General features: G+C 36.0%; 1 protein-coding gene across 7 annotated transcripts in view; it reads left to right on the forward strand.

Annotated features, from left to right (window-relative positions):
- Nucleotides 1–18,498, forward strand: part of SLIT2 (slit guidance ligand 2) — a 266,766-nt gene that overhangs the window by 173,192 nt on the left and 75,076 nt on the right. For all 7 annotated transcript variants that reach the window (XM_074822234.1, XM_074822236.1, XM_074822235.1 and 4 more), the window contains exons 9-10: nt 1,484–1,622; nt 18,406–18,477. In XM_074822234.1, the coding sequence (XP_074678335.1) occupies nt 1,484–1,622; nt 18,406–18,477 (211 nt within the window). The remainder of the gene's footprint in view (nt 1–1,483; nt 1,623–18,405; nt 18,478–18,498) is intronic.

Genomic DNA, 18,498 nt, shown 5'->3' on the forward strand with positions numbered 1-18,498 from the left:
TACTGCCATCTTCACCTGGCAAATGCTGAGAGTATTCTTACCATTAAGTCTGCCTTTATGTACACCTAAAAAGGCTCCTGACAAGATCACTTCACATATCTTATTTATAAACGGTATGGCTGCAGAGCCCAAGTGTCAAGAACAGTTTTATAACTCGGTCATTATAATGCTGATTTTGAGGAAGGAGAATAACCATGTTTTCTCCCTGGATCACTGTATTTTTGCTTAATAAAGGCAGGTGAAATATTTCCTGCCTGTTAGTATAAAAAGAGTAGTATGTGTTATTAGTTTTGGCAGCTGTTTGTACTTTTGTAACACATACATAAATGTGAAATCAAATTATTATATTGTAAACTACTATCTCAAAAGACTAACCTTTTCAGTAATTTAATACTTGAGATGTTGTTATTTGAAGTTGTAAATAGGAACAGCACTGTCTGCAACTTACATTACCAATGTACCCTTCCTATGTTAATATATGACATTAAATATAGTGAGAGAGATCTTAGATTAAGTTGTGGTTTCATATTCAAGGTTTTTTTTCCCTGAGAATTTCAAAACAGTCTCTAGCTTTTTTTACCTTAATAAAAAAAGAAAGAAAAAGAGGGCTTCATGCCTTTCTCATCCCTTTGTGCCTTTCTGTATCATTACAGAACAGCAATTCCGTATAATTAAATCAATACAAGAATGAGTGCATTAACATATTATAAAATGTGCAATCTATCTATTTGCAGGAAAATATAATCAGTTGTTTACTTTCTATAATGTACCTAAATATGAAGTGATTATGTTTAAATGCAGTTATAAATATTGAGTTTAACATACAGTACAAGAATGGAATGAAGGGCGGGGAAAGCTGTGTAAATTAGCCACCCGAGTTAGTAAGAATGTAGATTGTGGGAAGAAGTAGTCTGCTGAGCTAACACAGAGGGTATGAGCTGTGAAGTCAAAGCTTTTATTTATTTTTGTGTGACTGAACGTAAACATCATAACTCCAAAATGTCTGTAAGCAATATATAACTGAAGGACTATACTCAAATAAGTCTTTTCAGAACAGAACATAACTAGCAGGACACCTTCAGTTTTTGTAGCAAGGGTCATTCATTTCTGTTGACATGCATTTTTAGTGCTACACAAAATTCTGAAAACTAAATCAGTAATTAGTTTTTAAAAGCACAGAATAAATAAAATATACCTGAAAAATGGATCTTAGTCTTCATTAACAAGATGATTTTGAATGCAAGTTGCCAAAGAAGTTGAAAAATTATGTAATGCTAGCACAGTAGTTTAACTATAGCACACTATTAACTGGGTGTTTAAATTAATGCAATTCAGAAGTATTGATAGGCTACAATGTTTATTTTAGAAGTTCTGCCTCTAAATTTTTCAAAGAGTGTAAAATGTGATGTTTTACTCTTGAGGTAAACAGGACTACTGTTTCACAGTTTTGTGCAATTTTAGGAGAAACTCTTTTCCTTTGCAGGTCACCAATCCTTCATGGCCCCATCCTGCAGTGTCTTGCATTGCCCTACAGCATGCACCTGTAGTAACAACATTGTGGACTGTCGTGGGAAAGGCCTCACTGAAATCCCAACAAACCTTCCAGAAACCATTACTGAAATGTGCGTAATCTGACTTCTTTTTGATGAACTTGCAGAGAACAGTTTTCTCCTATGTATTCAATTTGTTATTCATGCATTTATATAGGGTAGGAATTTTGGAATACACGTTCAAATTCAAATATGAAAGGAATATGCAGGTATATGAAAATATTTAACACCTTTATATTCTCTTATGAGTTAGTTTTGTATGTACTACTCACAATCCATAGTAAAAACTGTATTCTGAGTTGGTTTTAAAAGAGTTCAGGAGTACTTGCTTTTCTGTGAGTGTGTGGCTTTTCACTGCAGGCTGTAAACCCCGTTGCCTTCAGGGTTGCTTGCTGTGCTGGTTTTGTCTGGGGTAGAGTTAATTTTCTGCATCGTAGCTGGTATGGGACTATGGATTGGATTTGTGCTAAAAAGTGTTAGTAACACACTGGTTTAGTTACTGCTGAGCAGGGCTTGTACAGAGTCAAGGCCTTTTCTGCTTCTCACCCCACCCCACCAGCGAATAGGCTGGGGGTGCACAAGAAATTAGGAGGAGACACAGCTGGGACAGCTGACCCCAACTGACCAAAGGGATATCTCAGACTGTATGCTGTATGACATCATGCTCAGCATATAAAGCTGGGGGAAGAAGGAGGAAGGAGGAGACATTTGAAGTGATGGCATTTGTCTTCCAAAGTAACCATTACATGTGAGGGAGCCCTGCTTTCCTGGAGATGGCTGAATCCCTGCCCGCCAATGGGAAGTGGTGAATGAATTCCTTGTTTTGCTTTGCTTGCACACACAGCTTTTGCTTTACTTATTAAACTGTCTTTATCTCAACCCCCGAGTTTTCTCACTTACAGCCTTCCGATTCTCTCCCCCATCCCATTGTCGGGGCAGTGAGCAAGTGGCTGTGTGGGGCTGAGCTGTTCTGATCTACTGGGTTCTGGTTTACTGGGGTTAAGCCATGACATTCGCCTTCAGTCACTTGATTCAACAGACCCTATTAGAGAAATGTATCTTTGCATGAAAGATCAGCAACCTATATCACCCATAATAAGTATTCTGCTAAAGCTGTATCCTCAGAGGGTAATCTGAGAAGACAAAAATAAGGTGGTTGAATGGGATCTGTGGTATAGTCATCATGTTAATACCATGTACCTGTGGATAGAAGAGCATGCATGCCAATAAGGTTGTGTGACATATCATATACAGCAGAAACATTTACAAAAAGTACAGCCATGTGCTGACCGTAGAGCAGAGTTGTAGCAAAGGTGCTATAGGGCCTGCAGGCTTCAAGAGCAATGTGGCTGAGAGGTTGTGTGGACAAAAGTTACTGCTGTATTGTCTTCCGTGCAGGGGAGGAACAAAAGCCAGAGCTGAGCTTGCTGACAAGACGGACAGGGACTTGGTAGCATGAGCATCTTTCTATGCTGGGGATGGTGAAGGCAGTGTTTTGGAAGGGAAGCTGGGAGTTCCCTTTAGGGAAATAATGGGAAAGTAGCTGTGCCAGCAACCTGATAAGGACGGTCTGGCTAGAAGTAAATGAGTTGGAGAGAGTATTCAGAATAAAAAGCTTGTGGGCACCTTGATGATATAAGATGATAAGAATTTTGGATAAGGAGGGTGAGAGGAACAGATATCTGAAATGAAAGAGGTTTCTTGACCATACATCCAGTTGTACATGAGAGCTTCTTGAAAGTTTGAAAACAGGCCTCCACAATGAGATTTTAAAAGGTAAAGTAGAATTTAACAATTTTAAGGCAATCTCATGTCTTGTTGATATCTGACCTGTATTTTTAAACTTCACAGAACTGGAACTACCGTGGTTTCTTCTTAGGATGTGAATAATAATCATGTCTGTTAGTTCATTATTACTGCTGTTAAGACTGACCTGGCTGATCCTACCTGACCCAGTTCAATCATTCAGCCATATAATACAAATACTTCTACCTTTCACCGCTCTCAGAAAAATTCCTCTGCTTGCAAATAAAGTGACTACTTCAGAAAATCCATGCACAGTGCCTGGGAAGGCTGCACAGTTTCTTTTCATTATTTAGTGGGTTGTGTACTGGCTTTTTTACTTGCATATGTACATCTGTGTGCATAGAGAAGGAGGAAAAGTATTTCAAGAAAGAAGTAGGGAGTATGTCTCAAACATTCCCCACTGTACTTCTGCTGCTAACCGCTGGAGCTAACCACTGAATGGTGATTACAGACACTGGAAGACTGACTTTTGCATCGCTATCTCCTAGACCTAGATAGTTTAGTGGGGGAACATGCTGGTAACACCTATACTTCCTTGATACATTCAGTACTAGAGATTGCAAGGGTGTTCCTAAATCTTTATTTTAAGGGTCATCACTCCCAAAGAAATGAAGAGACTGGGTCAAACCAGCACTCCACCCTGGCCAGTGGCCTGCATCAGTGGTCCCTGAAGAATGTTTTTGAAACAGCAATATAGAACTTCAGTAGTAAAACACCAATGAGACAAATATTTTCCTTGCTCCCAATGTGTGTTGTGGCTCTTTTTCTGAAACTTGAAAATTTACATAGCTTTCAGGAAAAAATGTTTTCCTTTGAAACATCTAATCTGCTTTAAACCCTACTATGTTCTTAATCTTCCTGTTATTAAGGTAATAAATTTTGGAGGAGGGGGGTTATGCTCAAGATCTTCCAGTTTAAATTAGAGTCTTTTAAAATTTCATTTATTTTCCTTTGTCTTTGTAGAGGGAGGGAAAATACATTCAGGTTCATAATTTGTACTGTTACCTTCTATTTTGCATGCCACCCTCACTCATCTCTTCTCTAAACTAACCGTTCCAAGTCCATTCAATCTTTTTGGATGCCAAAACATTCCACGTCTTAAATCTCCTCCTTTTTCTCTGAATTCTTTGTTTTCTAAATTTTTTTGACCTGCATTGACCAGAGTTGAATGCAATATTACAGATGATAGTGAACTATCACTTTAAATTAATGGAATTTTAGTTTTCTTTCATTTGCCTTTTGCAACCTAATACTCACATGCTTTCTTCAACTGCCAGTACACGTTGCACCATGTTTTCCCTTGAACTATCCATGAAGAGTCCTAGGCCTTTTTTCTTTGGTCTTACAGTTTTGTCAGGAACCAGAAATTCATAAATGTCATCTTATTATTCCATCCACAGACATTTCTGAACATTGAATCAGGTTGCATGTTACTTTTTAAAGCTGCTCTGTGAAAGACTTGAGTCCTCTGCTTTTAACTAACTTCAACAGGCAGAAAGATTGTGACATTCCTATTTTGTTGTCATACAACAAAAACTGTTTTAAAGATTCATTTTTAAAGTACTTTGCAACTGTTGCTTATAGCAACCCCTTGAGATTAGATTAGAAAGAATGATTGTATTCCATAAAATAATCTGCTTTTTTCACTTATTCCTTATGTGATAATGTTGTCAGTATGCCAAAATGGTAGCTGACAGTAAACATTTGAAGAGATGAAACCGTGCTGTCACGGTAGCATTCAAAATGCTGAGGAGCTGCTGGGCACAAGGCAGAAGGGTACAGTAAGCACTGTATTTCCACCACCACCACCATTATAGAGTTCCAACACACATGGCTTTATTATCTTAATCACCATTTTAAGCACATGCTTTGGCAGGAGCTCTCCAGTTCTCAGGGAGAAAGGGAAAGACAAGTGAGCTGGTTCCCTGTTGTTTTCTGAAGGATGTACAAGCTTTAACAGCCAAAGTATTATCTATTCACTGATTTTTAGAATACCACCATCACCAGATTCTTGCACACAATGCAAGAAAGTTGGCATTATACTTCTATTTTACATGTGCCTGATGTTGTCCAGTCTTCTCAGTAGTTTTTCATATTTGTCAATCTTTTTCTGCATTTTCAACTGAATGTTGTCATCTGATTTTCTAAACATACTTCATTGACAGGAACATTTGAAAAATCCATAATACTTTCAAATTCCCTTACTCTGAACAAGCTTCTCTGCCCTACAATGCTGTCACTTGTTTGTAGGCTGTATTTGCAGAATCCAGTGCCGAGTACTACCAGCTTGTCATGTTATGCTTCAGCCAACTTCATGGTCCACAAACACCTCTGGTGCTTACATGTTTCCTGCCTTTTGTCTTTGCTTTATTGCATGTCCTGTGAATAACCTTTTCCCATGAGACTGACATTAAACTTCATTGTCAACCCTCCTTTATAGAGTTGCTTAAAATTTGACAAATTATTTTTGTGAGATTTCATTTTTCCATCCATTTCTGCTCTTATTTCTTTGTTCTTATGTGTATAGCAGGTTACTATGGATAAGAATATAATCCATATTTGGTTTTTTAAGGTCCAAAATCCTGTTATTTTTTTATTGATGTTCTTGTGAAGTTTGCCTTTGACACATGCTCATGGTTTTGTGATGTTTTGCCATGTTTTCTATTAATTTCTTCCTCTTTGCCCAAAACAGACTTCCTTTAGATAAAATGTTGTATGATCTGTTTGTGCATGAAAATACTTTGTATTGTTACATTGTCAGTCCATCTAGGACAATGCTGCGTAAAATCTAAGTGGTGTGAATAATGTTGTTATTCTCTGTCCTTCTGGTGTATGTAATTAAACTGCAGGTTTAAAGTGTACATTCCGTGCTGACAATTTCATACTTTTTTTTTTTTTACAGGGGGTTGATAACTTAACCTGTATCTAAATAATGTGCTAAAACCCTCTTTAAATGGAATATTGAATTTCCTAAGTATTAAACACTGGCAGTTTCAATTGAGTAAAATTTGCATTGTTGAAGCTCTGAGTTAGCCCTTGTGGGGATAGTAAAAGAAAAGGCTTTCTGTTTAGAGTCTAATACTGATGTCATAACTTTGCATAGCCTTGATAGTTCTGCTGAACAACTGGTTTGGGATGACATTTTAAGACAGTAGGAGCTGTCTTCTCTGCTAATAGCTACTGCTTCTGTAGCAGAGCTGGCAAGGAGACTATGTGCTTGCACTGCACTGCAACCTCCCTGTCTCTGAGTTTGGTGTAATAGCCTTAATCACTGAAGAAAATGAGTTTGCACTGGAAGCTGAAGTGGTTGCAGAACAAGCAGGTGCTCTGTGATGGTGGGAGCAGGAGGAGGCAGAGCCTGTTGCCGAAATGCTGTTTCATTCCAGAGCAGTTGGATTTACCGGTGAGCATCAGGGTGTTGGTGAGAGGGTTTCACCATACCACTCTGTCTGACTTCTCAAATGGTACAGAAGTCAGGTGGCTAAACCTAGCAATTCCTGTTGCATGAAGTTGATTAGTAGGTAATGCATTGTCTGCCAAATCCCTCTTGGGAAGATGCCTTTGGTAACAGGACTGTATCTCCAAGTAGCTGCCAGTGAAAATGGAAGAAGGATAAAGCCTGTGGTGGTCCTCTCTTTTTCCCTTCTGGTGTGACAAAGCTCAGAGCAAAATTAAGTATTCAGCATATCAGCAAATGTAATTCTTAATCTTTATTGACTTAGTACAATTGTATCTTTACCAGTTACACCCTTTCTGCAAAATTAATCTTCCTCTTTATTATCTAAATAAACTCACATGCAGCTAAATAAGAATACCTAAGCTTTTTTCAGGGTCTGTCCAATCAATATGATACTATCTGAGAAAGAAATACTTCATATTTCGTATATATTTTAAAAAAACAAAACAATTGTTTGAGCACCAAGACTCCCCCAACTTTAGTGCAGCTACTAATTCTGCAGGAAGCACAGAATTGAAAAGGTACACAGATACACCTTTGCCTCTGGGCCAAATGAAAAAGTTCCATACCATGAGTGACCTGCAGGAATTATTTCGGGAACTTTAAAATTTTCCCATAGCCCTATTATTTTCATGTCTGTATTGTAAACGTTGTGACCCAAAATACATTGCCCATAAATGTTACATGTTAATAATCTTCAAAGTTTTGTTATTTAGTGTGCCTTAGTTTAGCCTTTTAACTCAAGCGAAGCATGATACATTATTCATTCATTAGAAACATCATAATTTGTGTTGATTTAGATTTGTTATTTAAACCTCTCCCCTTTTCCAGAAATTTTTATGGGATGTTCTTTCATTGGCATGTTCGGTCTATTGAGCTTAACCAACTCCAGTGGTCTAATGCACCTAACACTTTCCTCCTTTGTCATACAGCTCATATATTAAAGGCATTAAAGGTCATTCTTAAGGTTCAAAACTATTACTTTAATTGGTTTTAGAAAGTATAGCCTTTCTAATGGTGATAGCATTTATCAGCCTCTATGCAGGCATTCCTTCCACATTTTAGTTTTTCAGCACCGTTAATCTCTTTTCACTTGGTTGCATTTTAGAATTCACCTTCTGAGTGAAAATTCTTTGAATGATTGGCAGAAATAACTCTGGTTCCCTTCAAATAGAGACTTTTTGGCACGTGTTCAAACAGACTATCAGAAACCTTACAAATAGCGACCCAGCAGCAATTCTATTAATTGTACTGGTACCTTCTCAGAATGGTGTGAATAAGTGACAGGCTCTTATTTCAAAAGAAGAGGCCAAAAAGCCATTAATGAGCTACTACCTTGTGAAAATGCTGCTTTTACATTCTTCTGATTTTCTCTTCTCTTCTGTGGCTTGAACTATCAGTCAAAGTGGTTCTAAAACCCCTTTCCTTACAGTAGTATTATGAACAGAAGAAAGTAAATACAATTGCAATTAAGCAGAATTACCTGCTCTGGTGACCACAGCTTTGTGTAAATGATTATTTAAGCAAACAAGCATGGAGTTAAATTGATTGTTTTTTCTTAATTTTGTTTATATTAAGTATTTTATTAATATAATATAATTAAAGTGATTTAAGTAATCAAAGGGAGGACTTAATTAAATTTGCTTTTTTTTTTTTTTTTTTCTTAGAAGGATAGCAATCACTACAATGATGTTTTGGGAGGAGGAAGGTTTTGCTGGAGAGGAGGGTGACTGGAGGGGTGCCACTGTTAACTAAACAACAGTTTAATAATTTTAGTTTTTGTAAGGGGCACAACAGACCCTAAACCACATAACTTATGAAATGAAAAAAAACATATAGAGCCAGGGATTTTAACAGTTCATTTTCATAATCCACTGTAGTGAAAAGTCAATGACTTCCTAATTACTATAGCCTTCAAGATAAATCTGGTTTTTCTTGTGAATGGAGCTTTCTAATGTTTGAATGCCAAAACTAGAAGCTGTACAGTTGTTTCATGATAACTTCATTTGCATTTCCCATGAGTTTCCTAATTTGTCCCCTCATCTTGTCTCATCTTACCTTCCTGATTTCTACTATTTTTCTTCAGGTTTTCATCTTCCTCCATCTCATTCTCCCTTATATTTTGTTTTCATAAGTCTGTTGATTAATGATTGTGTAGTATGCCAAGCACTCAACTACATCTTTGTGAGCTGTGTGATACTAAGCAGGATTAAAAGCTCCTGAGATTGCTTCTCACAGTAACACTCAAATTATATTAAAGGAGAAGGGGGGGGGGGGGGGGGGGAAGAAAGGGAAAGGAGAGAAAAGGGAAAAAGAAGGAGGAAAAGAGGGGAAAGGGAATGAGATCTGACAGAACTGAACTTGACAGATGGACTTAACCAAGAGAAAATGATGAGTGACCTGATCACACTGCAGAAACTGGGGAAGTGCTTTGTGTAAATGTGGAATTTTATTTGAGAACTGGGAGCTCAATGTATCTATCTTTTCCAAGCTAAGCTTGGCATGTGTACAGTTTCACCATTTCTGTTGGCTTTTAAAATTCATCCTTAGCTAAAAGTCCAAAGTACAGCCTTAAATAAATAGCGATTGAGTAGGGAGACTCTTACACTGAGATGCAAAGATGCTTCTAAGGATGACCCTTTACAGAGAAAAGTCACTTGGGAAGGGTTTAGGCACATTTATTGAAGACAGTTCAAAGACTCGCATAGCAAGAAAACTCTGAAACGTCAGAGATAAAGCAGCTTTCTCTATTTTTAGCAGCTCAAAGTGTGATTCGGCTATCTACAGTAGCCTGACAGAAATGAGAGCAAACCCTGCATCTTCGCAGCCTGAAATGAATGGGTCCAAATGCCAAGGGGAGGATGCTATAAGTTACATGACATTAAACTGATTATTGTTTTCCAGTGTCTGCATTTTTTTTATCTTTCTAGCTTAAATCAAAATATTGGTCTTTTTAGGACTTATACAGAATGTGAGTTCATAAATATCATTTACCTCTTAAACAGCCAAGCTGTCAGCCAGAGGTCCTGCACATCCAGTGAAGTTCTGGAAAGGTTTTGCCGAGTTGCTTTCTGTATATACATATGTATATGTAGTCATTGGTCTTGTTTCACTATGTATTGTGAAGATTTTTAGTAGGTTGCAAGAATCCTCTGTAACAGTATCAATCTTTTTCCAGAAAATATGTGCTAACTTTCCGATTCGACCCTAAACAGATAGATCTCTTTGATCTCTATATAAAATGTTTCACAGCTGTTTGATTATTCTTATGGCTCTTTTCGAAACTTTTCTGATTTATCAAAATCTCTTCTTAATTCTTGACATAACAAATGCATACAATACTGCCAGCGTATTCAGGTGTCAAGTGAAAAGATGATGTCTACTTATGGATAAAAAAAAAAATTAGTTATTATAGTATTCAGTTCCTTATGAATACTGATACATACTTTGGCCAGCAGGAAGCCAGAAAAATATACCAGTTTTTGAATTTTCAGAAATTGCTGGATTGAAATAAAGTGCATTAAAAGATACGTAAGTACCTTGTGGAGACATTACTATTTGCTAAATGCCCCTTTGACAAATTCACATGATCTGATTAATACTTCCTCAGCTCTTAATCTAACATTCCAAATTTTTGAGCAACTTCATATAGCTGGCATTTTTAAAATTAATTTTTCTCATATATGCTTCTTTTCAACTATACTTCATGTGTACTGTTCTTTAAATCTTTTCTTAGCTTCTTCCCTCCCCAAAGGTTTTTAAGACCAATCCTGACTAGGCATTAGACTTGATATTCAAATTTTTTACTAGTAGACTGGGGAGACATTCTGATTTTTCAGTGAAATATAGAGCTTTTGCTTCTGTTTTGCTTAACAGTTACTGCATTTTTTATGTCCAGAAGCTTATCTCAAATAAGAGTACATGATTTTTAGATGCATTATTATTAGTTATAATGTATTAGTTATGCACTTATCTTTTCCCTAGAAGTTTGTTCAAAAGAATTCACAGGAGTATGACTTTACATATGGAGTAGGACCAAAAAAGTTTCCTAATGAAATAGAAATATATGGTGCAAAATAGCTGACATGAAACTAAAATTTTAGTATCGATATACACTGTAACTGAACTTTTCCACATTTTGCAGCACCTAATTTTAAAGGCCATCCCAGGCCCTGTTTAGTCTGTTAATGCAAATATGGCCATTAACTTTGAAAATCTTTGCATGAAAATAAATGTAATACTACTTCATAGTTTTAATAGAAAGGTTTTATGACTTGCCACTCCCTGTCGTGACACTCACTTTAGATTGTTCATCTGTGGCAGCAGTGATGTGAATACAGTTCTCTGTATATACTTTTCTTTGATTGTGGGAAGGTCATTATTTCTTGGCAAAATCAGTATTTATGCACATTGCAATATAAAACAAAATGGTTTGTTTGCTTTATTAAAAAATGTAGAAATTTGTTAAAATGTTAACATATATGATATATGCATATAAACTCACAATAATTACATATGAATAATGAAAAATGCATTATCCATGAGCAATGTATTGAATAAATGTGAAACAAAGTAAAATCAGGTAAAGGAGTCTAGTGAGGTATTAAATTCTTCATCTTAATATATTTAATTTGCCAATGCAGATTTCACTGAATGACATTTAACTTATCTTTGGGATTCCCAACTTAATATTTCTTAGGCAAAACTTAAAGTATGTTCCATTTGACTGCCTCAAACATAGATGGTTTTGCTAATTTGATAGCTAATCTGGTCTGCTTAACACACACAAGAGAAATGTAAATGTAACTCTTACTCAAATTTATCTTCCTAATCTGAAAATTACTGGTAAATCATGTGGCTTTACACTTTTTAAAAAAAAACCAAAAAAAACAAAAAAACAAACAAACAAACAAACAAAAAAAACCCAAACTTTCTTATTTTAGTTGTCAGACTTTTGTAGGTAGAATATTTAATCTGTTCTTTTTTAGCATGTGTTCTGTGCTGCCATTGTTCACATCTTTGGCTTTCTTCATACCCTTGTGTCCTATCTTAGAAACTAATTAAATTCAGAGGACAGAGGATAATTTCAACAGTTGAGAGGGCATAGAGAAACAGAATACAGCAATTGAACAAGGAGCATGTGAAACCAATGCTAGTTTCCAGAGACACTGGAAGTAGGTGCTGACCAGAATGAACACTGTTCCACCTCTGGGGGTTTTGTGCAAGTTTTGGTGGGTATTGAAGTAGAAGAGGCACCTTGAGGGGCCTGTCTGACTCTGCCAAGGGAAAGAAAATAACTCAAGCATGGAATAAATGAATATTTTATACAGCATGAAGAGAAGCTGGAGAAGGCCCATCTAGCTCTTCCAGAAAAACCCTCATAGAGCTCTGACAGCTGTGCCATGCTCCAAAGGTGTTGTTACTCTTAGATTTTATTTTCACATATGGCTCTTCACTACTGATAACTTTTCCTCAGCAATAATGTGAGTGAACTTACTGCAGAAGAAACTGTGGGTACTGACTTCACTATTTTGTGTTTCATCATCAATGGAATGATTTCTTAATTATTTACATGTTGCTAAATACATGGTCCAGTAAGCAGCAACCACTTGTGAAAAGTATTCTCAGTTTAAAAACTTCATTTAGATTTTTGCAGCAAATTTACCGTGTAAGTCCATGTATTGTTTAACAGGTAGTAAAGGCTCCTGCCACGCTGTCAGTCTTGCACAACGGTGGGATTCTTAAGCTAGTGTTCCTGCTCAATGAGAACAAGTTGACAAGTCACTGCTTGTCATGAGCCAAGAATATAGCAGGATTATATCTGGTTTTTGTGAAATTAATAGTTACTCTGAACAGCTCAAGTAGTTTTTGTAGTGTAACAACTCTCATCAAAAGTAGGCTAATTAGAAAGTCTTTAGCTTGACTCTAGGTGACTCAGGTTAATTGCACTGGAGCTGCACTCTGACAGATGCCAAAGTACTGAGCAAATAATTCTTTTAAGAAGTGGTGCATTTTGTCTACATCCTGAATCTGTAACAATCAAGGAGTGTAAATCCTATCATCATTAATGGTGCTGTAGGGTTCAGAGCATGAGATGGTCCTTTCTGTGATGAAAAATTAACCAAATGCAGGTTTGGGACTTGCTTTTGAGTAAATGTGTTGAATTGTTTAATAGCTTTAGAATGACAATTCTTGTTACTTTTTTGATGTAATGCAGACTAAGGAGTTGTCTGTCATTTACAATCAATCCCCTGAGGAAATATTTGATAGAACAATTAGACTGGATGTTAACAGTTTGGCAAGCATCAGGGCAACATTGACAGTGATTCTTTATATGCAAATATTTAGGAAACTGTCAACCAGATTTATTAATACATAGAATTAGAGCCTGAAATTCTAAAATGCAAGTAATATAATCATTCAAAATACATATTTTGTTTTGTTAGACATGGATAATATCACAGATTTCAACAGAATTCTTTTGCTGCTAAAGTTAGAAGTGACATTTAGTGGTTATAAGCACTCTGGAGGTGCAGTTGTTGAGAGAGAAAAAAAGTTACTTTGTTTAATAGCCTCAAGGATTGCTGTAGCAAAGGGAGACCATTACTGTTCCTTATTTTAAAAACAAACAAAAAAAACCCCAAACCCTGGCAGATGTTGCATATGAGGAGAGATGTGTTGGCTGTGTATTGCAGTTCTTCAGATTCAGGAGCTGCACTGAATCCCATCACTGAAATCTATTTTCTGTTTTCTGACAGCTGTTTTTGCCATTTACTTTAAAAGCAGATGGGGAAAATGCAAAGAAGAGCTGTCAATTTTATTACCATGTATAATCAGCATCTGTGCAATACATCAGACTCATTGCACAGCTTACCCTTCTCTGTAGTAAAAATTCTTTCGGGATTTCTTGACAAGCTTCTTGCAGGCTTTTTGTAAATGAGGTAGATGCTGGAATTAAAAGTATAGATTCATTAACTGCTAAAACCACTATTGTATTGACCAAATTTAATTAATCAAGATGTTATGTTCTGAATGTTTAATTATAAAATATATGGCTTATTTGCTGCTCCATATTCAAATTTGTGTTTTCTTAAGGAAGATGTTTTATTTTATTGTTATGAAATACTAGTTTTTTAGATAAATCTCTGACCCCTTAACATGCATTTAGGTGCAGCACATCTCTGTGCAATATTTTTTACCTTTTTCTATTGAGCAGGCTGAGTATATTGTACCCCATCTGCATGATTTAAAATAAAAATGATTCTGTAGAGAACAGGATGTGCTTCATTCCCAGTCTGCCATCTTTCCTGGGGCAGAAGTGTTTCACAGAAATGACTTTTTATAGTGGGAAAATAAGCTAGTTTAAAAGTGTCAGTATAAATAAGCATGTTGTCTGTCTCTGTAAGTGCGGAAGTAGTAATCAGTAATAGTGTGCTGCAGGCTTATAGTAGAGAACAGCATCCTCCTGGAAAGTGTCAAGTGATTTACATGTCACAGGGCTCTCTGGGGACCGGTTGGGAAGAATCCGTCTACTGGCTGAGGGCCTACTTTGATTTGATTTGATTAGGTTGGAAGTCACAACTGCAGAAGCACCTTTGTTTCTTAGAATAGTAGGTGGTTGTACATTACGGTGCCTGTAGTGATAAGCAGAGGGAAAAGATTTTGAAAAAGAAATGTTCACAGTACATTTCCTAGATAGGAATGATTAGGGAATAGTCTTCAAAAAAGGTTTCAACCAATTTGGCAGTGTTAAAAGACAGTAAAACACTTATGTATTGATGTGGGACTTCTTTGAAGTGAAACACTAAAAGGAGCAGGAGACTTAATACTAAGAGCATTAATTAGCATTTGTGTGGTGATGGGTAGAGTACTTCTTACACATGAGGCAGTGTAGGCTTTGATGGAGCATGTACTTAACTGTCTTCCTCCATTATCTTATCTTATTAAATATGCTACTAAAATTGACAGTGGCTTTTGAAAAAGAAACCACCAAGGCACTGTTTATGATACATAGATGATAATTTATAAAAAAGAATGACTTCTGGGATGACTTTGAAAGGAGATGTTGTGCACAAAATTTAATACAAGTTCCGTGGAAAAATACTAATACTACTTTTTGTTCTTCTGTAATATAATGGTACTTCTGGCCATGTCATTTGCAAGCACTTAATAGCTGACTTTTTCAGTAATAGATAACTACATCCCATCCTATTCCAGAATTAAAAATGTTTCATTTAATATGAGGAATTAATATAAAGGAGTTTTTAATTACTATGGGTTTTATCAGTAGAATGCAAATTTCCTTTAGATATTAGTCTATCTGTGCTTTGTGACCCTGGAATATATCCAATTAGATTTTCTTTGGAATAGTGGATGCAAATTTGCACTCTGTGAAATTCAGCTGATTCTAGGAAGATAAAGCAGGAGATTAGAGGATAACAAAGCTTGAAAATGTGAATTTAATTTACTTTCTTTACAGACAAAGTGGGGTATAAAAGATTTTTCTTCTTATTTATATAATCTTATTTTTCCTTTCTTATGCTAATCTCATTGTCTAAAATGTGATGTGTTTTAGTGCATACACTTTGGCGTGAGTTAAGAAAAGACATACTTAGATGATCCTACTATAACAAATCCTTTATCCAGAAGAGCTTGTAAATTTATCCCAGCACTGCACAGTCTGTCTATTAGACTATAAATTTCTCACTAAAAGGAAATGTTAGGTAAAGTTGACATGGAGTTCATTTTACATATCCACGAGTGAATTGGTAGTTCGCTCCATGAGAACTGCTAGAAAAATAGCTTTCAGAAACATACTGTAGTAGGACTTCTTCAGGTTTTGGACCCGTATAATTTGTAGACAAATTGAACAGCAGTAAATTAAATCTGCTATTCCATCTTGTCATAAAAAATGGCATACATGTATCCTGTAAGCAGTTTATAGAACTAATATACTTTCAAATTAAAAGATTATACTGGAAAATACTTTCTGTCTTAATTTAATGCTAGACCTTGTCTTTCTTGAGTTACATGCCATATTGTGTCAGTTAAGAGCATTATATGTTTAAAGATAGATGAACGTAGACTGGAGCCCCTCTGGCACTAGGTTACAAATCTCTACATCATGGGCTCATAAGCAGCATTTATAAATGAGGCTTGTGACAGCCTTATGTGGGAGTATTGCCACTGCAATATCTGTCTTTCCCATATACACAGAGGCATTTTTCCCCAGTGTCTCTCTCTCTCCAGCAAATCCTCCTCTGTAATATGGCCTAATCCTTCCCTATCTTTTTTCCCTCCTCTTTCCAGTCCTCTGCGTATGTCCTATGTGTTTCTCTGTGCAAGATATTCTTTGGCTGGTTTTCAGAGCTACACATCTGATAAATGTCTGGTCAGGTTATCCCTGGTGGTTAGGCAGTTGGTTGCTGCCAAATAGAGTGTGTAACAGAAATGGATGGATGGCTGCCATTCCTTTCATGGCTGGGTTAATTTGGTTTCTCAACTCCTTCCCATTGCTAAAATAAGGACATTTTTAGAAATTTATTATCTGAAGGTTTTACCTCTCTTTGACCTAGCCAGCTGAGTAGAAAACTATCTAGATAATAAGCATGCATAATCTTTATTTTCTGGGGAAACTGAGCTAAAAATTTAGTGTAAGAACAGAAAATACTTGGGTTTGGACTAACTTGGTGTTGACCTTTAACTTCAGCAAGTGTTTAGTTATTCAGATGTTTGCCTTCTGCATCTACTCAAGTGCACTGTAGAAGAGTGACCTTGTTCGTTTATAGCCTAGTCACTACTCCTGGTCTGATGCAAAATGTGTTTCATGGGTCCGAAAGGCTCAGCCAAGGTGAAGAAAGCGTATGAAAGAATAACGTGTTTATGGAAAAAGTTAACAGTCTTGTGCCATGGGATTCCCTGCAGTGTTTAAAATATACCTGAAAACTGTAGCAAGGTGGCAACATTTTCCTAGTTAAAGACTTTAAAAACATGAACCCTGTCTAAAACAGCTCTGACGAAGTGAGATTTTCTGTGTGTCAGGAAGATTTTTTGATGCTTCTTTTTTCTTGGCTTCTTTATAAGCCATTCAAGAAAAAATTCTGCTAAGCTAAAGTGTGGTCAGACTTAAGAGATTTTGAGTATTAGATTTATAAATATCTTCAACTGAACAAAACTTCGTGAAGGCAGCAAAAAATCTTTCTTCAGTTCAGCTATACTGTGATCTCTGGAGAAACTTTACAAAAAGAAGCATTGTAAGAATAGTTTCTTGGAAAGGCTTACTCAAAGTGAATATATGAGCTTATTAGTTACCCTGCACAGACAGAGACTTATATGTCTCTTTGTCAGAGCAAAAGTGAAATAGAAGAGAGTTAATAGGACAAGGGTAAAAGGAAAAAAATAGGCTAATATTCATGCATAAAGATTTTAAAAGGCTTTTGACCTTAGATTCTTAGTCAATGTCCAAGTAATTTAAAATAGTGGAGTAAATTCTACAGAATTTTGATTCCTTGTATGAAATAGATTTTTGGCATTGTCTTTATGTATGTAGATCATAGTAAGAGTTGATACCTGTGCATGAAAGAGGGAAATAGAAAGCTTATTAGATAAGCATGGTATATAGTTTAAATAATACTGACTTCTGCTGTACTTTTTAGTATAAATATTCATTCCTTATGTCTACATAATAGAAATTTTTGCACTGCCATAACCATGAAATACTGTGGTGTGTGAAGAAGTATCTTCTATTTTAAATGTGCTTATTGCTGAACCTGTTTTGACTTGTTGGCAAGTGGGCCATAGGTCTGTATCAGCATAGATTTCCCATATGCAAATCTGTGGAAGTTATTGGAAAACTGTTTCCATCAGCACATTCACACTTTGCAGTGTGGCAAGTTTCAGTCACTATACATACAAAGCAAACGTGGCCAGTAACATAAACTACAATTTTAGATTAAAATACTTGTTTAAAGAAGGTAGAAGTGTGGCTGTGCAATCCTAGTATTATATCTTAAAGAAAATATGTTACATATTGTATCTAAAGAAATCATGTGTGCATGTTTAATACTGTGGCATTTATTTACCTTACTGCAGGTAGCAACATATGTTATTTGTTCTGTAGGAACATTACTCTTCCCTTTCCTATTGTTTGCATGTTTCAGTGATTAACTCACAGAAGTCTTTAGACATTTCTGAAGAAAACTTACTATAAAAATTTCTGCATGTAAATAATATATTGGGAGTCAATTAACACTAACTCAAGTTTGAATTTTTTAATGACAGTTCTAGCTTCAATTTTACAAAAATCTTGTGTGCTCTAAAAATAATTTTCCTTTACGTATAAAATCAAGATTGAGTTTTAATTTACAACATTACAGTCTACAGGTTAAGAGGTTTGGTTTTACAGACAAAACGTTATATTTTTGTAATTAAAACTGAAATGAAATAACCTTGTTTCTCAAGATAAAAATTATACTGAAAAAGAAAGCAAAAGCAGCCTTCTTTGTTAAAGTCTATCCCTTCTACTTTTGTATGGCTTTAGATTGCTGTTTGGCTTGCGTTTTGTATTTTTATGTTGTTGCTGTTCTTTTGCAGACGGTTAGAACAAAATTCAATCAAGGTCATACCTCCTGGAGCTTTCTCACCATATAAAAAGCTTCGAAGAATGTATGTACCCAATAATTTAGA

Source organism: Strix aluco, chromosome 4, assembly GCF_031877795.1.
Source record: "Strix aluco isolate bStrAlu1 chromosome 4, bStrAlu1.hap1, whole genome shotgun sequence".
NCBI classification, from domain to species: Eukaryota; Metazoa; Chordata; class Aves; order Strigiformes; family Strigidae; genus Strix; species Strix aluco.